Below are 26,826 nucleotides of genomic sequence, written 5' to 3'. Positions count from 1 at the left end.
AGGCATTTAGGTGATGTAATGATACCTTTCTTAAAGCATTCTCACTTGTTGGGTTGCTAAATATGGCCAAACTATTTGTGGATTGTGCCTCGGGTGTATGCACAAAACCTTTTCTTTTCATAGACAAAAATCGAGATGTTAATGTTTAAAACATGTTTTCATGTACATCATGTCTGAAAACAAAAGTTTGGATTCTTTATCCTTTTGGGGCCTAGTTGGGGACATTACATTTGACTTTCTACACCTTAATAAAGTGTTTTAAACTTTGTTAAGCAGTGGTGACTTTATTGTGTTATTGGGTTAAGGTTTTACAATGTGGTGACTCAGAAAGGTCGAACGTTGTTAAGCTGAATAAAACACAAACAAAGCAGGAAAAAACAAAATCGCAATGTTTTTGGTGAGAAAATAATGCGACTAAAAAACAAAACGCAACAAAAACAATGCTGAAGGAAAAAGAGCCACCCGTCTGGGAGCCATTGTTATGCTGCTGACTAATGTTACAGCAATTCTTCCTTTTTAATGTTTACTGAGGGGGCAAATGCACGTGTTCTAAATTGGGGGGTAGAAAGGTTTATATTTCAGGTGGGATTCCATGCATCCCCTCGGAAATCTACATCTATTATTCTAACTTTAAATGGAGCTTGGATTTCTTCTTGATGTTTATTTTAGAGACAAACCCAGGTGCTGCTGTATGGTTTAGAGTATTAAACACAAGGTATTAAGTTCTATCTTATTAAAGGACAACCAAATGAATGCCCTCAGCTGAAAGACAAGGACCTGACAGATGCTGCCACTCTCTTGAGTAATGAATGCCGTGGACTCTCTTCCTCGTCCTTTTCTTCTTCCTCCTCTGATTTCACCTCCTTGTCCTCTTCTTCTTTCTGAAAACACAACAGAGTGTGAGTGTGTAGGTTGAACTGTCTGCATTTAGGGGTCGGCGGAGGGTTAAGAAGCTGGATGTCACGGTAGACTCTAATTGCAACCTTCTCCTAGGCTCTGCCATCTGCGTGCTCTGTGGCTTAGCAGACAAGACGGCAACGCAAACAAACACACACACACACACACACACACAGAGACACCGCATGCACACAACTCTACACACACAGCCGGCGAAGCTCTTGGAAGAAAAGCAGGACATCTTCTGAGGACAATATGGAGTTTATACACTCAGCTGATTCACATCTTTCAAATGTTTTTCTCACCCTATGCCGCCAGCTAGATCTGAGATTAGCACGGTGATGGTCACGAGGGGGGTGTGAAATGCTCACAGTGCGTGCGTGCATGCGCGTTTGTATCAGATGCAGTGTGTAATTCAGGGTGGTGTTCAAAGACAAACAACAGTTGGCATAGTGACTACTGAGAGTGCGCAAGTGTTTATGGAAATAGATCCCAAATGAGGTTAAACGGAAATCAAAGAGGGGATTCTCAAAAAAGAATCCCCCTGATATAAAACAATCAGGTTTCTAAGAGAGGATTTGACGCTCAACTCTCACCCCTGGATGTAATTATCCTAAAATGAACACAGACAACAGACGCTTGAAAGCAGAACATTGCTGCCTTTGCGGTTTCTTCTATTTAGCTTCACAAATGATTAAAAGTATGAGCATGACAGAGAGGAGAAAAATGTAATTTATTAAAAATGTTCGAGTCACCGTGAGGGCGTAAAATGTGTCGTATTAAATGCTGGCATCCAGTGATTATAGATAACCTTTTCTAAGCTTCTGAGAAGATTTGCTACAAAAATGGGAAGGTTTGAGATTTCCCCCATGATATATCTATAGTGTATCCGCCATAAATTTCACAGCTTTAATTTTGAGACTACGTGAGGAGAATTGAATCATGACATTTTGTGGGGTTGAGCTTTCTCACGTGTAGCAAACAAATGGCAGGGTCAGACACATTCTCCCTGCTGGAAATACTCTTGTCTCATTTAGGTGAAGTTAGAGCCTGGGTAGAGCGTACAGCTGGCAGGACACAGTGACACTCACTGGCTGTGCATTCACAGGACAATTACCTTCTCTTTTCTCGCAGAGGCTCAATCAGACCTCACACAGACTTTGTACCAGAGAGCTTTCAGGGTAAAGACCATTAAAAATATTAGATCCAACTGAGCTGGACATTTGTGTTCTCACATACAGCTCCTGCAGATGTCTAGAGACGTTCAGGGCCACTGTGTGAGTGTGAAAGTAGCTTGAGACGCCATTGTTATAGATTTTGAAGTGTTATTCACAGGCCTTAGCATAATTTTCCTGTGAAGTCTGTTTTCCAAATTATGTGGAAAGTACAAGAATTGTATAATATATAAAAAGGTAAATACATTGGGGCTTTTTTTTAAATTCACTGACTATTTTGAAGAAAGTTTGTGCAGTTTGTGGAGTGAAGAAGTGAGTGGAGGAGGATTTTAATGAGCCCGGACCTGTGTCGAGATGAGCGGAACTGAGTTGTTGCGTCGCACTGATCCAGGGATCTTCTTCAAGACGAGAGTCACCCCACTGGGATTCTCACGCAGCTTCTTCACAAGGTTAACTCTGCTCCAGCCCACCTGAGGCAGCAACACCGATGGTTATTTCACCGTGAAGGTTATTGTATAAGACACTCAGACTTTGCAGGAGGAGAACAGTCTCAGACTAACAGGACCACACACACACACACACACACACACACACACACACATATATATATTTATATATATATATATATATATATATATATATATATATATATATATATATAGTGCAGAGCATTAGGCCCTTAAGTGCTGTATGTACGGTATCACTCACCACTATTTGATCATTGACTTGGATCACTTCATCTCCAGCCAAGACCTTCACGTAGGCATCAGTAGAGGGCTGCAGAAACAGAGAAAATCAACACAATCAACACATCTATATTTGGGTTTAAACAAACCAGATATAGATTTCAGCAATTACATGATTTGTTTTTCACAGACAGCGGCATAAATTTGTAATTGGCACTTAAAGTAGTTTGTTTTATTATGTTTTCTTGTTGTGTGATTTTATTCAGCCTTGGTGCAGCAACACACTGTGCATTTCTATTAATACTTGTACTTTTATTACATATTCCCCTATCCCCCTCCCACTTATATATGTATACTTATATATACATGTACAGCACATATAACATAATAACTTTAAAAAACACATATAAAAATGAAGAAATAAACTGATAAATGCTGAACCCATCTAATTTATACACACACACACACACACACACACACACACACACACACACACATACACACACACATATATATACAGTGGGGCAAAAAAGTATTTAGTCAGCCACCGATTGTGCAAGTTCCCCCACTTAAAATGATGACAGAGGTCAGTAATTTGCACCAGAGGTACACTTCAACTGTGGGAGACAGAATGTGAAAAAAAAATCCATGAATTCACATGGTAGGATTTGTAAAGAATTTATTCGTAAATCAGGGTGGAAAATAAGTATTTGGTCACCTCAAACAAGGAAAATCCCTGGCTCTCACAGACCTGTAACGTCTTCTGTAAGAAGCTTTTCTGTCCCCCACTCGTTACCTGTATGAATGGCACCTGTTTGACCTCATCATCTGTATAAAAGACACCTGTCCACAGCCTCAACCAGTCAGACTCCAAACTCCGCCATGGCCAAGACCAAAGAGCTTTCGAAGGACACCAGGAAAAGAATTGTAGACCTGCACCAGACTGGGAAGAGTGAATCTACAATAGGCAAGCAGCTTGGTGTGAAAAAATCAACTGTGGGAGCAATCATCAGAAAATGGAAGACATACAAGACCACTGATAATCTCCCTCGATCTGGGGCTCAACGCAAGATCTCATCCCGTGGGGTCAAAATGATCATGAGAACGGTGAGCAAAGATCCCAGAACCACACGGGGGGACCTGGTGAATGACCTGCAGAGAGCTGGGACCAAAGTAACAAAGGTCACCATCAGTAACACACTACAACGGCAAGGAATCAAATCCCGCAGTGCCAGACGTGTTCCGCTGCTGAAGCCAGTGCATGTCCAGGCCCGTCTGAAGTTTGCCAGAGAGCACATGGATGATACAGCAGAGGATTGGGAGAATGTCATGTGGTCAGATGAAACCAAAGTAGAACTTTTTGGTATAAACTCAACTCGTCGTGTTTGGAGGAAGAAGAATACTGAGTTGCATCCCAAGAACACCATACCTACTGTGAAGCATGGGGGTGGAAACATCATGCTATGGGGCTGTTTTTCTGCCAAGGGGACAGGACGACTGATCCGTGTTAAGGACAGAATGAATGGGGCCAAGTATCGTGAGATTTTGAGCCAAAACCTCCTTCCATCAGTGAGAACTTTGAAGATGAAACGGGGCTGGGTCTTCCAACATGACAATGATCCAAAACACACCGCCCGGGCAACAAAGGAGTGGCTCCGGAAGAAGCATTTGAAAGTCCTGGAGTGGCCTAGCCAGTCTCCAGACCTCAACCCCATAGAAAATCTGTGGCGGGAGTTGAAAGTCCGTGTTGCTCGGCAACAGCCCCAAAACATCACTGCTCTTGAGAAGATCTGCATGGAGGAATGGGCCAAAATACCAGCTACTGTGTGTGCAAACCTGGTAAAGACCTATAGTAAACGTTTGACCTCTGTTATTGCCAACAAAGGTTATGTTACAAAGTATTGAGTTGTATTTTTGTTATTGACCAAATACTTATTTTCCACCGTGATTTACGAATAAATTCTTTACAAATCCTACCATGTGAATTCATGGATTTTTTTTTCACATTCTGTCTCTCACAGTTGAAGTGTACCTCTGGTGCAAATTACTGACCTCTGTCATCATTTTAAGTGGGGGAACTTGTACAATCGGTGGCTGACTAAATACTTTTTTGCCCCACTGTATGTATATATATATATATATATATATATATATATATATATATATATATATATATATATATTTACATACATATATATATACATATTATAATGCAAAAGTCTTAAGTTTTACAATTCTTCAACACAAACTGAACTCTTGTAATTTCTTTAAGCAGTCTTCTTGAAGGACATTCAAAGCTCATCTTTAGATGTTTGCATGTTTTAGTTAACTTTTCACCAATTATTTTGTGAACTTAAAAAAATTAAAATAAAATAATAATAAAAAGGTGCTATCTTTACTTTTAGTACTTGTTTATCTTGTAAAAAAAATCACTGATGAAGCTTTGACGGACCTGTTTATTGGGACTATTGAGAGTTAACTTCTTTCAAAAGATTTAGTTTTTATTAGAATATCTGTACTAACTCAGACTAAACTGTGCTTCCTGCATATGTGCCTCCATGCAATAAAAGGCTAAAACGAACATCGAAATTAATAAAAACTCAACAAAAACTAAACATTTTCAAGCAATAAAAACTGAACTGAAACAAGCAATGCAACTCTGGAAACTAAGTCAAAGTGGAATAATAAAAACTAATTAGAAAATACAAAACCATTATAGCTGTGATACACAATCACAGTTGACCTGTTCACCTTATCTCCTTCTCCATACATTTCTAACTTGCATTTATCACTCCATAAAACCGTTGATACTGATGTTCAGTCCAACTCTTGTGTATTATGGTTTACTGTAACGTTGAAAGACCTTCAGAAAACCAGGAGAACCATTGATCAAAACCACTTAATTAGTCTGGCTCCTTTGAAGGAATCTATAAAGTACTGTAAAGTGATGATCTATGTTTATCCTGTAATATGTGTTCAAGTAACCAGACAGAAGTTGTGTTTATGGTTTCCTATCCTGGTACATTTAATTCAATATGATGTTATCAGTTTGTGAGGAATATTTCAACAAATTTCCATAAAATAATGTTTAAGGGTGAAACAACTAGACAGAAATCTCAATATATGGACAATCCAATAACTTAAATGCATACAGCATCATATCTGTGCAAAAATCAAGCATTGCTCTCTATGACTGAATAAAACTATAAATATTGTATGTGACTGCATTCATAATATAGCAAATTTGACACTAAATTCGACATCAGACAGACTGCTGATATTGTGAAGGTCGATATTGTGATTATAAGCCAAGGCCCTGTCTGTGCAAGGCAGTGCATGGATCCTTCCCACATTCATGCTGTTTATCTGTATTTGTGGACAGTGGCCATATCTCTTATTAACTGTCAGCCACAGCAATGTTACAAGTAGCAGGGGAGCTTTTGAGGTTGACATCATGGAAAAATAACATCTTCATCTTTCTGCCCCACAGGAGACCTCTCCTCCTCATCCTTTCATAAGCTCTTCTTATTTTCACTCATAAACACTCCCTCATACATTTTATAAGCCCCGATACAAGGGATCTTTGGCTTTCTCAGAAATTTGTTCATCTGCGGCGCATCCATTAGATGATTTCATTTTTCTCAGAGAAGCTTTTATCCACATCAAAAGCCAAATGGTTACAAAGTAAAGCTAATGAAGTCCACTTTTGTAATGTAATGCACCACATGTACCAGATCTCCCTGTTGTTGCCTCCAGTTTCCCGCTCAGCTACAGCCGGTGTTTAACTGAATAAATGGGAGATGACAAATACATCTGACACACATAGGAAAATCCTGTGAGTCACAATGTGTTATAAACTTGTTTACATCCACTCTTACTTATGGTTGGAACAAGCAGCCTTGTAGAGATTTAAAAATAAACAGTATGCCAGTATTTGCACCACGAGGACTGATATTGGTGTCAGTTTCGGCGACAGCGAAGCAAGGAAAGATAAGCCAGCAGCTAAAAATAATATCTCACACAAAGTACTTCCAAGGGGATTTCTGCCTGGTGGAGAACTAATGTTTCCACAAGAAATCGATGAAAATCTTAATTTTATACTTTAACTGTGCAGATGAGCCCGATTTAGCAGATTCTGCATGTGACTTTAAAAAGGAAAAAGAGGATGGTGTAGTTTTATGAAATCAGATAAAAGTTTATTTTTTAGAAGAATCAAAAACAAGAAATCAGATGATGCTCGTGTTTTATTTTTGCTTTTCACAATTGGAAATATACTTCCAGTTCCTTCTAGATAAGAAACTCAGACAGAATTGTGCTATTCTGTCCTAAGCAGAACAAAACCTTCTGATAGAAGAAGTATAAATGATTATGAAAGTGTCAGCTCCTGCAAAAATATCTGGCAGAGCTCAGCATAACACGACGCTATCGTAACGATCCTTTTAAAGCAATAAGTCCCATCTGCTATATTTTCCTGCACTTCTAGCCAATCAGTGAGTACACATATACATGAGTACATGTTAACAGAGCTGGTTAAGAAATATAGAGGCATTGTAAAGAATCTGCACGGGGCTCTTGTAAAGAGACAAACTGTTGACAGGTTGGTTTGAAGTTCACGATAAGTAGCTTGCTTACGAGCACTTGTGAAGCAGCGATGGTTAACAGTGTGTGGTTTGATGGCTGAGTCAACAATGAGGAAAGAAAAATAAAGGCAAGAGTCTGACCTCAGCGGCAGTTCCAGTCACGTAGTGGTTGCTGGAGTTGGTGGATGTTATCTCGATGCCCTGAAAGAAAGCAAAAAAAAGGAAAAATGTTACGTACTTTCCCGAGTGATAAATTTATGAACTTTGCCACACAGAATGTCAATTTTGCACATGGCTGAATCAGAATGATTCACCGTAATGGACAGATAAATTTACTGCGTCTTCTAGCTGTCATTATCAGATTATGTACATAAAGATATTGGTGTCAGCCTCTACCTGTCATCCTGCTCTGACTGATCATTTTAATATAACGGGCGTATGGAGAGAAAAGCCCTGATCACATAATAAATACTTATCACGACAGAAACTGTGGAAACATGAATGGAGTTGATCCATCTTTGACTAAAAAGCTCAAAAGTGATTTAATAATTAAAAGGCACATTGGTGCTCACATAGTCCTCTTCTACTCAGTTTGAGCTTTATTACTGCAAACCTCATTCACATATTCACGTTCACATTCATAAAAGTGCTTTTTTTTTAAAGCCTGTGCACTTTGAACCTAACCCTCACACTCACATGGATGCATATGGGAAAATTCTTGGTTCGATATCTTGCAGGCTGGAAGAGCAAGGAATCAAACCACCAACCTTCTGATTAGTAGACGACCTCCTGAGTCACAACCACCAATAAATCAAATTATTACATTTATAGATACATTTAATAATTAAACGCACTGTAGTTTTCAGTAAATGAGCGATGACTAAAGTATAATGAAAGAGAGAATTGCAAAACGCAGCAGTAATTACCTGCCTTTATGATCAATGAAAGCTGCAAACAGCTTCATTGTTTAATAAATGTTTTCAGTGCTTATAAATAAATAGTCCATTTTAATAATATGCTTTTTTTCTTTCTAAAGTCCAAAAAATATAAATCTACCTATAATGAACACTAGGAGCCAGACTGAGTCACTTTCTCTTAGTCATGTACTGCAAACAATCCCCACCTGAAATGCTTTTGCGCATCTTCCTTTATCTTCACTTCATAACTCATGACTCGCTCTCACCTTATCTCCTTTGTGACTGACAGAAATGTGAATTTGAGAATTTATTTTTTTGTGTGCTTTGGACTCGTGTGCACGTCATGACTTGAGCGGGTATACGTCATACTGGCTACACTGAAAGTGCATAAATCATCATTCTTCCTGTCCCTCACTTCCCTTGGTTTCTCTTTTTAGTTCTCGTTACTCTTTAATCTGTCGACAGGCAGAAAGCACTATTGCTGACGTGCTCCAATCAATTTCCCTCCGCCGAGGACAATCAGTTTTTGACGCTCGCTGTTAAGCACAAATCACAAAAGGGAAGGAAATTGGTTTAACACATTTCTCTGTATGGATTAAAATGAAACTAAAGGGACACAAGATTACGTAAATCACAAACAAAGATGAGAGCTGTAATTTTACTACTTGATGTACTGACTTGGAGGAGAAAAGAGAAGAAGCGGCACAAAAAGTACACAACTGAGATAAGGGTTCTCGTGAATCTAATGGAAACAGGTACAAGGAGAACCTTGAGTTAGATGGAAGAGGTGGTGATGATGATGGAAACCACCGGGCAATGATGAAGACAGGAAATGAATACTGAAAATAAAACCGCGAGAAGAAAGTAGGACAAAAAAGTGAAGTGAAGAAACGGAGAGATGAGGTTTGAAAAGTAGGAGACATGGATGATTAGGAAAGTGGACCAGAGGAAAAACTTTAGCGAGTGAGGTTTAAATTCAAGAATGAGTATAAATAACAGGATTTAATGCACTAAATCTAAAGTTACCTGACTCCTTTTTAAACATGTACACAGATGTTTTCCTTTGTGTGCCATTAGAAACAATACGTCCTCTCAGGAGTCCTAAATTCAATGAAGGCAAAAATTCTAAAGTTATAAAGCAAAAGATGTCTTTACCAGCTGATCACCGGGTGCCACGGGTATCAGTTCAACACTCTCTAGCTGAGCGGTGTGATTGAGGAGAGCTTCGGGGCAGCAGTTTAGGATCTCGTCACAAACCGCCACCAAGTGACGGCACTGAGGAAAGAAACACACGATGTGTAGCGTGCCATTCAGAATATCTCATTTACTTCATAGTAAAACAAAGGACAGCAAAACAGGTGAAATTACTCCAAGGCACAATGAAACGGACGAACGCAGAAATAAGTGAGAAACTTACGACAGAGATGATGTCCTTTTCTTTTTCGTAGCCAGTGCTGTTCTGTTGGATGAATTAAAAAAAATGACATGAGCAGAAGGCTGACCAAATGACACCCTGTAGCCTATGTACGACATGCTAATGTTATTGATTTGTGGAAATGGGACAGTTTGACTAAAAACCCATGTCCCATTTCCTCTTCACAGCATGAGTCAGGAAGTGAAAGGCCTCGGGTTTTTAGAGGACACAGAAGCATCACTGGAGATCTTTAGCGTGTTTTTTCTGGCTTTCTACAATGAATGAATGGTTGCTCTTCACATACAGACGCGTCAGTTATCTTTGGATCAGATCTGCACAATATTCTTTTAGAGTCCACCTATTCTGTTGTGTCATCCAGTTTTAAGCTTTATCTAATTTTTTTCCTGTAATTTTATCCTTGGCCTTGATACCATGATGGCAAACAGGCCCAAAAGGCCCCACACTGTGCACTTAAATGGCATATTTTTACCACAGCAGTCTTTATGATGTGTTTCTCATTCACCTATTCAGCCATACTTGGGGCTGCGATTGGTGGACAACCCACTAAACCACATGAGCCACAGCTGCCCTGTGCCCATGCTGATATTCAGTTCCCCTTTCCTATGCTAAACGAAATGAGTTCTTTCAATATAACTGAAACTTTAACAATTTAAAAGGTCCAGTACTCGTGGGTGCACAGGATTTTTTTAAAATTATATTATAAAATTTGCAAATGGCAGACTTATAAAAAGAGATATTCCTCAACTCCAGCCTTTTATTTGGTTTGCGTCAGCAGATACTTTTTGTGAGGAGAAAATTGAAAATCTCTGACAAATATCAAAGTGGCCTTGGCCTTGTTTGCGCTGTTTCATTTTTCAGATTTCTTGGCGTTATTACCCAGGAGTTCACATACTGTACTAAACGGTACACACTCTCCTAATACATTTCTACCCAGAGTGGGTAACACACTGATTTGTTGCTCATAACTGTCACGCAAGATGAACCCATCTTTTAAGACAAATGCTGTCGTTTACTGTACATGAAACATTGCAAACATTATAATGCTAATGTTACAAATGGATCATCTAAACACGCACACATGCACGCACAGACATACACACAGTCAGTATCACAGTTACTAGAATTCGTGCGATAGATGTATGTTGGCTAATCTCTGGTTTCTGGGATGAGGGTGTTAATAACGCCTTCCTATGAGCTTTCCTGCGAGGTAGCTGAGTAGTCCCGGGAGCTAAAGAAACAAGCAGAGGCTTTGAACGATGGAGGATGATGAGGGGTTAAAGGTGAATAGGGCATATGTTTGCACACCATATAATATTCACTGAATCGACTAATGCCACACACTATTACTGCCCTAAGCTAATTTGCAATGACCAGCGATGTAATGGGTTACATAAAGGATTGCAAGGGGAAACTAATCCCTGTGAAATGTAGCAAGGGATCAACAGTGAACATGGCTGGATTTCAGGGCTAATTAAAGGCTGTGACACAAGGCTGCAGGGAGAGGTACGACGTGATTACTGGCCAGTTCAACTGGTCCGCTTGTGCTTGTGTTCTTTGTATGCTGCTATTCCCCGTGGGGATGACTGCATGAGAGTGGCTGCAAACTGTTATATACACCAAAACAAACCTATAAAGATTAAGATATTCAGATCTTTATTTTGATCCCTACTACGGCAACAGAGTCTTGTCATGGCACATTGCTTGTGAGTTAGGGTGCTAAATGTGTAATAAGTTTGTTAGTTGCTCAGGCTTAAATCTCAACATAAACCAAAGAAAAGATGCATAAAGCAGAACATCAATGAGCGCCTTGTCCTAAAGCACAAAAGCTGCATCATGTGTAAGTAAGATGCGAACCAAAGCATTATAATTACCATATAAAGGCATGATCGAAACATTAGGAAAAAAATAGATGCAGCGCTAATTTAAGCCATTTGCAGAAGTTTTACATGTCCCTCAATACCACAAGAAAATTAAGATAATCGCAAGAGGCATCTACAGCCCTGCTAGAAGGCTTGATACTTTCTGCAGGGACATTTCACAATAATCTGTATAGCATCATTATTAACAATTGGCTTCAAACAAACAAAAACAGCTGAGTTTTTCAGATACGGCCTGATCGCTCCCTTCACACTGATGCTTTCAGTTTCGTAGGTATGCTCACAGAATATGTAATATTTACCAAAACACATCCTTATTACAAACACAAGGACACACCACTGCATTAGTTATGATGTGGTTGGCTGGAGATTGTTCACGTTATCTCTCTAAGCTCCAATAGTTACCAGCTACGCTCCTCCAAACAGCTTTTTCATGTCCAGAAGTTTCAGATGGATTTGGGGAAAACAGCATTTTGTTTGCATCTTTTAAAATGGGATGCTCTGCACATAGACCTAAACTTAAAGTTTTATCTACTGCTGAACTTAAAAGCATCATATGAAAGAATGTCCCCAAAGTTAGGTGTCATTTTATTCTTGAATGACGTTTATGTCCATGTTGTCCAACAAAACAACACAAAACAAAGACAAATCCTCTGAAAATCCGAGAGAACTGTTGCTCAAGAAATGCAAGAAAGTCTGCTCCTGGGAAGCAAAATATAAAGGCATTTAACTTAACATATTTGGGACCCTGAGGGTCTTGACTATGTTGGTAGTGGCTTGCTGTGTAGTTGATCGTACTAACAGACAAGTCTTCACATGCTTTTTTGTTTCTATGAGTGAATTTTTAGAATAGAATAGAATAGAATAGCTCTTTATTTTCATTGTACATATACAACCAAATTATGGTATTAGTATTGATATTATATGGTTTTGGTATTAGTAAATCATTGTTGTTTTATTGATATAATTAGCAGATATCAACCAGATACCTATGTCTGTGCAGTGTACTCATAGGATTAATGAATGTACATTTCAAATCAAGTGGGCTGGCTTAGCTAGTAACCTGTAACCCAATTGATGCTTCAACATGCTGCAGACCAGTAGATGATTGAACTGTGGCTACATCCATCTCTAGTATGACATCCTTAAATTTGGTGTAAACCTCAGGACAAGAACTTATTTTGTACAAATCAGTGCTGTAAATAGCAAAAGTAACTGCGGTTCTAATTTGGTGCCACCTTTTACACACATTATCTGTTCTGCATTAGGTTCTTTCCTGTAAAAAATCTCACCATAGCTTTATAGAAATATGGTAAAAATAAAGCCAAACCCACGCCTCTACTTTCTGTTGTATTTAAGGTCACGCCACAGGTTATTTCCCTTTAGCAATGCAGTCTGTTCTGCATTTTTTTCTAGCTCTGCCAGAATAGGAAATGACACACATCTCAGGTGGGCGACAGGTACAGTTGTGGCGTGAAACTCAGCTGGGCGTGGTGGGAAAACAAAGACCACAAACTAACATTTCTCACTGCTGGTATCACACTAAGAATCAACAGGCACCAAAACTGTATGCATGGGTGTGTTCATGCGTATAGAAACAATGAATCACCCCTTTCTAACATAAGTAAAGTGAGCATTGAAATTACAAATAATTATTACACATCTATAAAAAGAATATGAGAGCTTGTCTGTGGTAAAGACCTGACAAAGAAAGAAGCAGAGGAGAGGAAATGAGATAAGATGTAAGGGGTGGGAAACATATTTAGTTCTCAACAGCATGTTGTACTGTCACTCTCGAGTTGAATCAATTTTAGATCGCCATCAACAAAAGCAGAACAAGATGCCCACAAAACTGAAACAATGAAATTGATGCAGGCCTATAAACTGTAACTTTGCCAACAAAACACAGCAATGGCACTCACTAGGTTTTGAGCAACAACAAGTTTATTCTGCAGCCAGATTCTCAAGCCCGACCTTTAACATTACTCCAACTATAATAGTTACAGATTAGCCACAGTGTAGACATCAATAAATGGTAGACAATCCCAGTTAGGAAGAGCAGCAAACTTTAAAAAAAAAGAGACACAAATCTTTCTTCATCTCACCTTTAATGAACGAGAACAGTAGTTTGTATGCCGCCGCACTGTTCTGCTGCAATACTGCGCTTAGTGTTGTGCCAGCCTGATTTAAACATGCTGTTGTGCAGCCAGTGCTTAAAAAAACCTAATCTCGATTCCTCTGTTCTTGCAAACTTCAGGCCTATTTCAAAGCTCCCCTTTCTGTCAAAAATTTTGGAAAAGATTGTATTTGTTCAGCTGCAATCTTTTCTATATGGTCACAATGTTCTCGAGAGGTTTCAGTCTGGTTTTAAAGTTTTTCATAGCACTGAAACTGCACTTTTAAAAGACTCAGGCAACTCAGCTGTGCTTTTGCTTTTGGATTTGACCGCTGCATTTGATACTGTTGACTCCTGATCTCTCGGTTGGAGCAATGTGACATCAAAGGCACTCCAGAGTGGTTCAGGTCATACCTCTCTGATAGGACTTTCTCAGTGAAGATTTGAGATTTTACCTCTTCCACAGCCTCCTGTACTTATGGTGTTCCCCAGGGTTCTGTACTGGGGCCAATTCTATTCTCTATCTATATGTTGCCTCTGGGTCTTATTTTCAAGAAATATAATATTAGTTTTCACTCATATGCTGACGACACTCAGATCTATCTTCAGCTAAAGAGAAACACTTGCAAGGCTCCAGCATGGTCCAGAATGCCGCTGCTTGTCTTTTGACACGAACAAAGAGAAATGAACATATCTCCCCGGTGCTTGCCTCACTTCACTGGCTCCCTGTATGTTTTACAATCAATTATAAAATCTTATTTGTGACTTATATAGCACTGAATGGACAGGCCCAGGGTATCTGTCAGACCTACTGCAGCCTTATATGCCCCCTAGAGCTCTTAGATCGGGTGATCTTTTGCTTTTGGCCACATCAAGGTCGAGGCTGGTTCTTAGAGATGATCATGCATTTGCGGTCGTGGCGCCTAAATTGTGGAATGATTTGCCTCTCCACATTAGACAGGCTCCTACCCTCATCCTACCTGGCTATTTGGCATTGATGTTAATTGATATTGCTATTTTATTGTGTGTTATTTTATTGTGTAATTTGTATGTTTGTACAGCACTTTGATCAACACCACTATTGTAATTAAAAGTGCTATATAAATAAATAAATAGAAATGACTAGGAATAGTGCTGAGCTGTCTTGTCTTGTGGATCATGGTGTGTGTGGCCCGATCAGGTGCTGAGCTAACTTTGGAACAACATCCTGTGCCTTAAAGCTGTTTGCTCCATAGTTGTCTAGGAAACAATGACACGCTTTTATGTGGGTGTAACATTCAGAAAAACAAGAATGGGCACAGCCATGCATGGGCACACACACAACAGGAGGCTAAAACCAACACACAAACGACAAATGAGATGACAGGAATGTACAGTATGCCCAAACATGGACTGTTGATTGGAGGCTGTGTGCAACCTATTACAGATCCTTAAAATCTACCAAGCTTTACATCAAAAGTCTACACAAGATCTCTTGAGACAGACCTCTGCTGCCTCAGCGTGCATGTTTACATACTTGGACTACCCCTGTGTTAACCACCAACTCACAGACTTGCTATAAAAAGACTGGAAGACATAACTATGTTAGATCTCTTCTACTCCTGTTGCTCTTTTCCTTGTTTTTGTTTTTTTTTCCAAACCTTTTTCCAATTCTGGTCTTTTTGGGATTTCTCTTCTGCTCTTGTTTTTTAACCCTAAAAATAACACAAGCTATAGTTTGACAGCTCTCATGCATGATAACTTTTTCATCCTCTTGCCAATTCATCCTGAGTCTAATTCCAGTGAGCAATAAGATCCCAATGCTAATTTTAAAGATGAAGTAGTTGTGTTCTACAATTCGTTTTATATTATTATCTGCCTGCTTTAAAACACAAGAATAAAAAATAAAAAGAATTAAATAGATAAAAACAAAAGGGTGTACACTGCCTCTCGTCCTTTGACAGCTCGATAGGCTCCAGCCACCCTGTGCATAGTCCTTCAAGGGTTAAACATTAAAACCTCTTGAGTAACACCTTCACCTTGATGTTCTCATGTGAAAGGCACTATTAAAAGTCTGACTGTTGTTTTTCCAGAAGAAATGGAATTCCAGTTATACTCACGTACCTTTTTATAATGAATTTCCCTTCTCTGTCCCTCTCTCTTTGCTTGCTGCTTGGCTGCTTCAAAGCAAACTGAGCCTGTGCTACTGTGAAAATCAGACCTGACAACTTTAGTGCGGCATCTTCAACGACACCAGCTGACTACTGACCCCGAGCACCCTCGGGGTGAGAGAAAAGAAACACGCACACACTTAAATATACACAAGCACACAGGAAATAAGACTCCTTTTTTTTATGCGAAGGATGTGGTTTGGCTTCTTTAAAAGCCCTTCTTTAGAAAAGACGTCATGCTAAAGGGTGGCCTCCTGACAGGACAGTAAATGCCACGGGGTGGGGTGTGTGATACCAGCCGAGCCTGAAGCAAAATCTTTGGAAATGCTAGTTTGTATGGATGCTTTTAGTGATGCTATGTGCACACACGCTGCTCAAAACTGACCTTACAATTGACCTGCCAAGAGTTTTCTATCAAAACCGTTGATATCCAGCATTTATACAGTAGATGTGGCTGATGTTTAGGAAGAGGAACCTGAAACATTAGTCATCCTGTTTTCTGGTTAACACATAAGCCCGCTAATAATTTCCTCACATGCCTCTGACCTTACTTCACAGAATACTCTCAGCAGCTCTGAGCAGTTTTATATAAAATAACTAGCTTTAAAACACCTGATTATATTCAAAATTTAAAAACAGGAACAAACAAAAGCTCGTCGATAACAAATGGTAATCAACCGGACAATGAAAGAAAACAAATGGGGACAACGCTGATTCACCTCATAGGATCAAAAAAATCCTTTCAGAGTCAACAACTAAAATCAATCTTAAATCCATGCTTCCATCCTTGCCTGCTGCTCACTGAAGCCCATTAGGGTAATGTCCTGTTTTCTGGACCCCAGAGATTGATTTTTAACTACACCAGCAGAAAATACACTTGCTTTTATATTTTAGTGTAGGTATTTTAAGCATTCAAGCAAAGAAAAAAAAGAAAAAAAGGATCAACATGTGGAGAGTTATCCAGTTAAAGAGATGAGAACTCTACCTGTCGTGATGGGCAGGTGTCCAGGAGCTTTAAATAAACCTCTCTAAATACTCAGAGTTCTCTTTCAGCCACAGCTTCTCTCTACTGCTTACTGTCTCTGTATCTCTCGAATTATCTTCCATTCATGTTATCGCTGGAGCTCCATTTTCTTTTTCTCCTCTTCTCTTCTCAACTTCTGTCAGGCTATTTATCTCTAATGTCACCACAGTGCCCAGCTAATAACTTCTCTCTGCTTGTTGCTCTTTGCAGCGCGTTTATCAATCCACACTCCCTCAGGAGTCAAAAGTCATTTAGCAGCGGTGGTGCAATCCCTCTCTCAGTCTCCTCCCCTTTCTCTCCCATACCCTTTGCTTCCCACTCAGCTCTTACCCCCCTCCTTCCTTCCCTCCCACAGGCACAACAACATATCCAGGCCTGCCTTTCCTGCTACCTGCGAGCACATTTCACCCACCTTTACATGTATCCTATTATAAATATTCTTTCTCCCCACCGCCATTTTTCTCAATAGCACCCTGCCGGGGTAAACACAGACCAAACCAAGCCGTTCATTTTGCCAGCCCTTTTAACCTGAGCGTCTTCAAGTTACAACTGCCTCCAAATATGCCAGGAATGTAAAGATAAAAATTGCATTACTCGGGCTAAACTGAGGAACAGGGAGTGTGTTTGTGCTTCTGGCTTGCTCGTTTGGGCTTTTTGATTTGAAAACTAAATAAATAAATCGCACAACAGGTTGCAGTTCCCCTTTGGAGGTTTATAGTGTGCATGAGAGTGCTGCTGGAAACATTGTTCAATAGTGTTTGGTTCCTCTTAAAAGTATACACTTTGTGTGGACTCACGAGCACATGTGCTGTGAAGTACTTGTATTCAATTCTCTGTATTGTAAGAGCAGACAGCTGATAAAATATATATATTAGTATATATTATATATTAGTTTGTTTGGTTTCTTTTACTGCAATAATGCAGTTGTAAGCCATTCACAAGCTCACGCTGAGACTTTGATGCAGTTATTTAGAAAAAATGGGCCTACCTTGTGCACAATGTCTCCCAGCTCTTTGCAGTAACTGAATATGTTCTTGGTGGTGGTGTATGTATTGAGCTGGGAATATTGACATCTGAAAAGAAAATGATTGCAGTTTATATAGAAAAAACTCTAAAAACCAGAATATGCTTAAGAAACAGCAGGGGGCCTTCCTGATTTACAATAACTTCAAAATTTAAAAATAAAAAGGTTAGCTTGCTTTCTGTTTACAGACCTGTTGAGCAAAGAGAAGAGGCCTTTGGCTGAGGCGATGAGTTCCACTACGAGATGCAGAATTGCGGGAGTCAGCTTGGTAGTGTGCCGTCCGTCGTAGCTGTTGAGGCGCCAGCGGGCCTGGATGCCCATCTGTAGGCTGTGAGCAACAGCGCGGTGCTTCTCTATCAGACCACGTAGGTTCTCACCGTCCATACCATAGGTCTGGACACGCACAAAAAAAAAAAACACAAATCCAACTAGTACAGTGCCCTTTTCACTCAAAAAACACTGTGTTACATTAATGATGTTGAATGTTTAATTCACAACACCCCCTTCGTTCCTACTGTCCCTTTACAGTTAACACAATATATCGCTTAAGATACATTTGATATAGTGTTCACAACATGTCCCTTTGACTCTGAACTGGAACCTGCTGTGTGTAGCACATCGGCCCCCTGCTCTCGCTTCATTTCCTGTCACTTCTATTCGGTGTATTTTTGAACAAAGCCAAAAAAATGCATCTAAAATCCTTAGAACACAATCCCCAGCATGTCATTTCAATATAGCTGTGGGGAGAGAGTTCAGAGAATTCATTATACAGACTTTTTTCTTGGTATTGTAGCATGAATGCTCAGCAAAGGCTGTGCGACCTGCACAAAACACAGCATTTCTTGTTGATGGAAAAATGTGTGTGGCCATGTAAGTTACTGTTGTCTAACATTTACTACCAGCATGACAATTGAATTGTTTATTACCCAATCAGACCTCTCAGGTCATCAGGTGCAGAACCTTTGACTATTCCCAGAATTAGATCCAAGTGTGGGTGCTTTCAGTTTCTGTGTTTTGTTCTTTGGAACAAGCTGCACGTTCGTCTGACCTGAGGTCAATTACAACCGTATCTACATTCAAAGACAAACTTCAAACCTTTTATTCTCACAGGGTTACGCTTCATGACTCTGTGTATGTATATTTTATATGTAATCTTTTGTCATGGTATTGATATTGTGTTATAGCACAACTGTTATGAAAAAATGCATGTCTGTTTTAGCTATTTTAGCAATTGTCTGAGCGATTATAAAGAACCATAATGAGTAATTTAAAAAAATTCCATTAAACACCTGTTTTTCATAAACTGCCCACATGGATCTAATCAAACCAGAGCAATTACAAAGAAGCACAGCATTTTATAAACAGTCTATCCTGAACCCTTAACTGCATAAATGATAAATCCTCACAGCACAATGCAATACAAGTGAAAAGGGGAGAAAAGCAAATAGATTACACTGTAACAGAGAGTAAAATCAATACATAATAATACAATCATATGCTTGCCATCACAGTTTGCTGGCCAGCAGCATGAGACGTGACTCTTTAAAACCACTGAAGGAGGAGCATGCAATTGTCGTGACCCACTCATTCATGGTCAAGAGGTTTGTTGGTACACAACCAGCCGGAACACTGGGCCTGTCAACAAGTGGCCATGAATTTTTCATGGCCTTTTCAACACTGTAGCTGGTAATTATCTAACCATGCGCGTGAATCTGTTTGGTCTACTCCATGTGAGTATCTGATGGGTGTTTTTATGAATGAGCGCAGTGTTAGCGCTTCACGGAGCATTAAGTCCTGGAGGGAGGAGGGGAAGTGGGCACATGAAGCCACATGCGCACTATAATGGAAGCTTGAAAAGTAAAGCTTTTACTTAAGTGTTGCACCCTCATTCGCACAGACTTTGGGTTTGAACTGTTCACGTTGTAATGACTAATCAGTATTAGTTATTTCAGCAGTTTAAGCAGCCTGAGTCTTAGGCTGATGTTTACAGGCTGTTACGCCACAGGAGCTGGAACCCGGCCTGGTACTGTCCTCCTCAATTAGTCCTAAGGCCATTCTGGAGTCCCCTCCACACACACACACACACACACACACACAGAATTTAAGTCTCCTAAAACTTGCTCTTAAAATTGGACAAGCAGGGTAAATAATTAAGCAGCAGAAAAAATGGGATCGAGAATCAAAGGGAATGCATAAGTGTTTTTTTTTTTTAGTTGACTGCACGATTTCCCTAAAATTTGCATGCAAACTATTAGGCCCAAGCTTTTGCATTCTAAATCTGCTTTGCTTACAGCTGATGCATGACTAGTCCTTCGATCTTAGCTAGAAAACCAAAGTAAGTATTTTACTGTGATATGTTGGATTGTTGTAAAAGTGACAGAAAAGTCAAGTACTGGCTGTATGTTCTGGCTAGATTTGCAACCGATTGACCAACAGCTGCTCATTCCACTGTGCAAACAAAAATAAGGTGTAAAAAACATAGCAGTGAGGCAAAATTATATCTCTGTGCTGCTGTATCAGAACATACGCACCACCCGAACATGATAGCATGATTACTGCACCGTTACAAAAGCAAAAACATGACAAAAGATACTCTGAGATACACTCAGCATCACTCTCTACATGTAATTCTCATTGCTCACTCACCAGAGAGCACAGTTTCTCCACAGCCTCCAGTATAAGCTCCTGGTGTCCAATCTTATGGACTCCCAACATCTCCAGGTCCTGAGAAGTCAACTGGAGCAGGTCCACACCTGATAGATGCCACTGTGCAACTGTATATTGATGCAGTGGGGTATCCAAACCTTGCCGAAGGGCACAAAAAACAACAGGCTTTAGCTGCACACATGGCAAAAGTGGGAAAGTCCACATACTCAAGTCCCGTGCATGTGCAGGCTTGAAAATGGTCTTCTTCTTCTCTACCACATGTTGAGTAATTAAGTTTGAAAAAGTAAAGACTTGACTGTGAAACACAAGTAGTTTACTAATATCTGAACACTATAGTGGTACCAAAGTAATACCAGTATTATGTGTATTAACTGTGCTATTAACTGTGTATTAAATTAAGCTGTGATTTATGATCAAAACCACATCAGTAAAAAGCGCAAGTCAAAAACATGATATTTAGAATTATCTCTAAAGCATGGAAATCATTGACACTTCTGTATATATAACTACAATATATCATTAATATGTAAGGATATTTTAATACTGCTTTTAAATTAACACTAAAGTGAAAGTATTTACAGCAAAATGTCCTTTTACTGTTCAAGCTGTATAATATATAGAGTGACTCCTTGTCAACTGTAATCCATAAAAAAGTAACATGTTTATAATTACAAAAAGGGAGCCTACCATAAATTCAAAATATTAAAGTTAATCAATTACCTCAAAGCTGTGCTCAGTTACTTTCCACCACTACTTTAACACGCTTTAACATACCAACTGGGTAGGCCTGTTTATATGACGAGATCTAAATAATACAAGTACATGACAAGCATTCATGTAAACTGTTGTTTCTGAAGACGATATTTTAGTTGTTGACACTGAGCAGAGCTACACTGTTTTGGCTTCTCCCTCTGCACGGGCCACTTCCTCATTCCACCTTCACCTTCCACCTCCAAGAGGATTTGTGTGGCGATTCTATTTCTAACATTACCGTGCGAGCCAAAGTACCTGTGAAGTGATCAAGGCGTTAGACAAGGAAAAGTAATATGTGTCTCACCTTGGAGCCACTTGCTCACTCTCTCCTCGCTCCACGACGTTATAGACTCCATGCTCGGAGTCCTGTTGCAGTCGCTCGTTCAGTTCCCAGCGGTCCTGGCCGATTTCTACCTCTCTGGGTGGCTGGAAGAAGAAAAAGTAGATCCTGATTTGGAATCCGACGACGACGACGACGACTGGCACTCCTTCTCTCGGGTACAGGTAAGAGTTTCTCACCTGCTGTCAGCCAATAACACAGAACTGTCAGCCTCCACCAGGAGCAAGACCCCTCCCACCTATCCCCCACCCCTTCCTTACCTGAAGGAATAGTGTGTTTACTGCGGCTTTAAGACTTCAGAACTTCCCTCATACTTTACTTTCATGCGCAGCTCACGTCGCCGCTCAAAAAAAGGCGCACGGCTCATGCAGCAATGTGGAAGTATGTATTGCACACAACACCTCAACACCTGTACAATGCAATATAATAACAATGCGATAATCCTGTAATAGCCCTGCGCTACTTTTGGCTGGACCCGATTCAACCTTTTGATTGTCCACAGAAAAAACAGCAGATGCTGTGTAGAAAATTAGGTTTATAGAAATATTATGAGCCCTTTAACTCACACCATTGCTGATTTCCTTTTTCTTAAAGCTTCAAAATAGCTGAAATACACAGAAACTGTAACTTGTTCACTGAGACGCAGACTTAATCCTCTCTTCCAAGAATAACTGTTAGCCGCTTCTCCCGGGAATTTTCCGGAAATGTTTCCTTTTTTTTATCATTTGAACTCAGCTGACTAGTTATTTTTAGCTATGGATAGGTTAACGTGACATTGCTATAACTTTATAAATATTGTTATAATGTCCAGTAGTTTTACAGTGTCAGACATTTTCCGCTTGCTCATTTATTTGTGGTATAAATAAATATATTAGGATCATCCTCCTGGAGGAAGAAATATCTTAGCTTATTTGTAAACACATTTTTGACCCACATGAAACCGCACAGATTATTATAATGCATCAAGCTGAATATATGATGCAGTTATCTACTTTAATATGGCCTCTTTGGCTTCTTATTTCTTCACCATAGGCTCCAATTCTACAGTAAATAATCTCTTAAAGAAAACTGTGAGTACAAAACAGCACCGTGAGAATGTGTGCTCTTGATCAAAATGTACTTTGATCAAGTGTGCTAAAGGGCAAGACCTGATGGAAAGGCTACTGGCATCAAAGAGCTGCCCTCTGATATCTGGCACCCTCTGCTGTTATCCTCTTTGAACCAAGAGAAAGAGGCAGAGGCAGGGGGAAAGCTGACCCCATATGTCAGTAGGCAAAATGGCACTGGCATATATGATCAGTGGCCACTCAGTTAGGTACACATGTTCATCCGCTTGTTAATGCAAATGTCTAATCAGCCAAAGATGTGGCAACAACTAAGTGCATTTAGGTATGCAGACATGGTCAAGAAGACCTGCTGATGTTCATAAGCACCTAAGGATCAGGAAGAAAAGTCACTGAAGGGACTTTAAATGTGACAAGTTTGTTGGTGCCGGACAGGCGTGAGTATTTCAGAAACTGATTGACTAGGATGTTCCCCACACAACCATGTCTAGAGTTAACGGACAATGATTTGAAGAAGAGAAAATATCCAGTTAGCAACAAATCTCTGGCTAAAAATGTCTTGCTGGAGAATGGCCACATTGTTTTGAAATTATGGAACAGTAATAGTAACAGTAAGAGCATTTCCGAATGCACAACAATTTGTGATTATTGCTGACTGAACTGTCTGTTGTATATTCTTCTACGTGCACTGATAACACAGAAATAACCAGAGCCAAACCCCTTGTATGTGTAGACACACTTGGTCAGTACAGCTGATCCAACTCTTGCTGGGTTAAAATGTTCTCAGCTCAAAATGTGAGAGGAAGAAGAAACAAACTTGTGTGTAACACATCACTCTACTAGCCTAACAAATCAAGTCTGAACCTGCCCCCAGTACTGCTCTGTGATCAAGTCCTAGATCAAGATCAACGCTATCCTGTAGTGTTTTGGGGCTTTTTTTTTTTTAATTTAGAAAGAGCACTTTTATTGGACATGGATCGCTTAAGCTGTTCTTTGGCTTTCCTGTTTTCCAGTCTACAAAAACCTAATAATAGCCTTTATAATCGTGACTTTTGACTTTAAGTGGGTTACAGGTCACACTGAAACTCACTGACATCACAATCTTAGATAGTTGTTTGTTCTTGCTGACTTTGGTCTCTGGGATTGTTTTTGTTTTAATGTATATTTTTGTATAGGCATGTTCTTGGCCCACCTACTGGCCAAGCCCAAATACCTGGGCTACAACTTCAAGCCTCAACATGCTGTTTTTTTACTCGACAGTGAAGATTTGCTGTTTGTAGACCGGAGAGGTGTACAAGCTGTTAGTGTAAAACAAAGTGTCTGTGTCATTTAAATCTATAACCTGTCTTCTCTTCTTTATTCCTCACTCTTTTCTTGGAATAACTGTAACCCACATAATTTCGTTAGGGATTATTAAAGTATTTTGACTCTGCTTGATTCTCTTTTATGAATTTCTATGCCCAATCAGTATTGCCAGTGGACTTTATCCTTAGTCATTCTGTCCTTTTAACTATTTCTTAATGGAAATTCCACAGATGTTTGAAATATAATAACTCTTTCTTCTCTTTGTTCATGATTTGTGTATGACACAAAGCCAGGATGTATTTTCAGTCATTACAACTGCATCTTGTCCTTCTCTAGTCAGTCAGCAGAGATTGAATAATTACCTTTGCTTCACTATTGAGCAGCTAATTAATTTGTTCAGTGCAGTAATTTCCTGGTGTCTCTGTTACATAATCAAATTAATCCTTTGGATTAACTACCCATAAACAGAATTCTACTTAACCTTAGATTGTTGCAGATCTACTCATTGTTATAAAGCTGAGTAGGAAAGAAAACATAAAACATAACTGTTTAAAATCTATTAACCTTACATATATCATTTGGTTATATGTAAGGTTGTTCCAACATACACACATATACAAACAGAAATATACTAATACTGCTACTAATAATGCGTTGCTAACCATTTTTCCTGTGTACCTCCCTGGTTTAAGAATAAAGGAGTTGTTAGAAACCCATGTGGTATCAGTCTTGTGTAAATAAAATAGGCTATGTCTACTGTTTATTTTATTATATGTCACATTTCGACAGCAGAAAGAAAACGTTTAATAAATGCTGAAATACAGTAAATACAGACAAAGTGCTTGGTTCACTCAGTTGATGTTAAAGAAGCGCAACTGTACACTGGAAAATACAGATGAAAAATTGGTGTACATCTATGGCACAATAGTAATGTAAAAATACAAAAAAGTAAAAGAGCAATAGAAATAATAAATCAGAGAAAAGCAAAGGCAATAGATAAGCAGATTTATTTTGAGATGCTTTTTCGAAACCGACTGCCACTTCACAATTGGAGTATCCATGTATTTGCATTTTAATTGCCCTGTTTACTGGGACTTACATAACACGATTCATTGTTTCTCCTTCCGCATGCTCGGTCTCACTCTCTCCTTTTTACCTCTGTGATTTCAGCTCAAAATGAAAATGAGGTTAATCAACAAGGTCAGGTTTGCATCCGTTTGTCTACTTTGCAGGCAGCCCTTTAGGGATGACCGAACAAGCCATCTACTTTGCTGCTTCTTGGCTTCAACAGCTCAACAAACACGCTTTAGTCATCTTTTCAATAAGCTAGTCTTGCTCCGCTGCACGTGCATATGAAGCTGTATAGAGTCATATTGCCCATTTCCTGTTGAAGGTGGGGGTAGGGCATCCCCAGAGTCACTGGATGGGAAACACCTCTGAGTCATCTGTGTAAGATGTGATATCACCAGAGCACCATGAACAGAATAAGAGATTCCTTGTAGTTAGTATAGCTGTGGACTGCACTCCTAACACAAAGACAGTCTCGACTTTCATTTGTTCAGTTATTTGTTTTATCAGGTTTGCCTCCCTTGTTGCTTATAATTTGCAGTTTACATTGTATTGATTTTAGGTGAGCCGCACTCTTCCTAAATCTCTTGATGTGACCTTTCAACCCTCTAGATAATCACTTTATTTCCTCCTATAAATTGCCTTTATTTACACCCCTCACTTCCACTGAAGGCTCACACCAAAAATGTCATATAACACAGGATGAGCCGTGCACAGTGGCAAACCATCAGGATCATTCGACTGGTATCCTTGGAGAGGTGGAGAGAAAGAAAGAGGAGAGAGCGACACTTGCCCAGCACATAATGGTCAAGGAATAATGAGGAGAGGGAGGATGAGAGATGATGAAAAGAAAAGGATGGTCTGTCGAATGGCTTCACTGAGGTGCCATGAGCTTTCTCTTAGCAGCTCTTTTTACCACGGGAGACAAATCAATGGGTTAATGCAACCTCTGGGTGAGCTGTGACTTTCTATTTTGCATACAATGTCAGCATGATGCATAATACTCCACTTAGGAAGGGTGATGTCACCCTTTGGTCACTCCTTGATGGTATGAATTTGTTACACGATAAATAGGCTACACATAAACACTGCGATATTTGAAGGGAAAAGGAAAGTCAGCATATTCCCTTCCCCCCCTTTCAAACCTCTGTGTGTGCAATGTTTGTGTGGGTATATGCATGTGTATTTTTTATTGTTATTGTTGTTATATAGTATGAATATTAATAGAAAACTGCAGTAACCCTTGAGACATTAATTAGTGTGGCAGTTTTTCTTGAGTAAACAGAAGAGGTGCTGCCAACAGGTTAGAAATAAAGTGCGGCTACACAAGAGAAGAAGCACTTCCTTCTCTAGTTCATTTCTTTTGTGTTTAACATCTTACAGCGCTCAGATAAACAGGCTACATCAATGCAGCAGTAGAATTTTAGACCTAGATAACGCCGCCACTGAAAGAAAGGTGCCAAATTGTGAGCAATTTTCCATTCCACTTAATTTTTTATTTGTGTTTCTGTGAATGCATTGCCTTCCCCGTCTTGGTTTGAATCAAAAAATGTATCAGATCCACAACACAAGGCGTTTTTTATGCCCTCCAGTTGCCAATAGTAACCAAAGCTGGCCAAGAGCAAAATCCACTTAGCAGTGAATGAAGCGGAGAAGTGTTGAGGGTGGAGGGCTGTATTATATCGCTGAAGATTACAAGGACCTTCACAAGAGCTGTTGTCAATGAAGAGAATGCTGCATCAGAGTAA

General features: G+C 39.6%; 2 protein-coding genes across 4 annotated transcripts in view; one reads left to right on the top strand and one right to left on the bottom strand.

Moving 5' to 3' along the window:
• Nucleotides 1-21,818, bottom strand: part of cnksr1 (connector enhancer of kinase suppressor of Ras 1) — a 29,032-nt gene extending 7,214 nt beyond the window's left edge. The window contains exons 1-10 of one of the 3 annotated variants that reach the window (XM_087832926.1): nt 21,606-21,818; nt 20,528-20,685; nt 18,072-18,274; nt 17,846-17,930; nt 9,673-9,714; nt 9,411-9,530; nt 7,480-7,539; nt 2,781-2,849; nt 2,417-2,542; nt 778-881 (exon numbers count right to left, since the gene is read on the bottom strand). In XM_087832926.1, coding sequence (XP_087689052.1) covers nt 778-881; nt 2,417-2,542; nt 2,781-2,849; nt 7,480-7,539; nt 9,411-9,530; nt 9,673-9,714; nt 17,846-17,930; nt 18,072-18,274; nt 20,528-20,685; nt 21,606-21,657 — 1,019 coding nt within the window. In that variant the 5' untranslated portion in view covers nt 21,658-21,818. The remainder of the gene's footprint in view (nt 1-777; nt 882-2,416; nt 2,543-2,780; nt 2,850-7,479; nt 7,540-9,410; nt 9,531-9,672; nt 9,715-17,845; nt 17,931-18,071; nt 18,275-20,527; nt 20,686-21,605) is intronic. The other 2 variants (XM_087832925.1, XM_087832924.1) reach the window with 2 other exon arrangements.
• rps6ka1 (ribosomal protein S6 kinase a, polypeptide 1) overlaps nt 21,656-26,826 on the top strand; it is a 50,523-nt gene continuing 45,352 nt past the window's right edge. The window contains exon 1 of the mRNA XM_087832928.1: nt 21,656-21,805. Within this exon, the coding sequence (XP_087689054.1) occupies nt 21,656-21,805 (150 nt within the window). The remainder of the gene's footprint in view (nt 21,806-26,826) is intronic.

Source organism: Neolamprologus brichardi, chromosome 19, assembly GCF_056152115.1.
Source record: "Neolamprologus brichardi isolate AB-2024 chromosome 19, ASM5615211v1, whole genome shotgun sequence".
Lineage (NCBI taxonomy): Eukaryota > Metazoa > Chordata > Actinopteri > Cichliformes > Cichlidae > Neolamprologus > Neolamprologus brichardi.
This window is presented reverse-complemented; position numbering and strand designations above follow the sequence as displayed.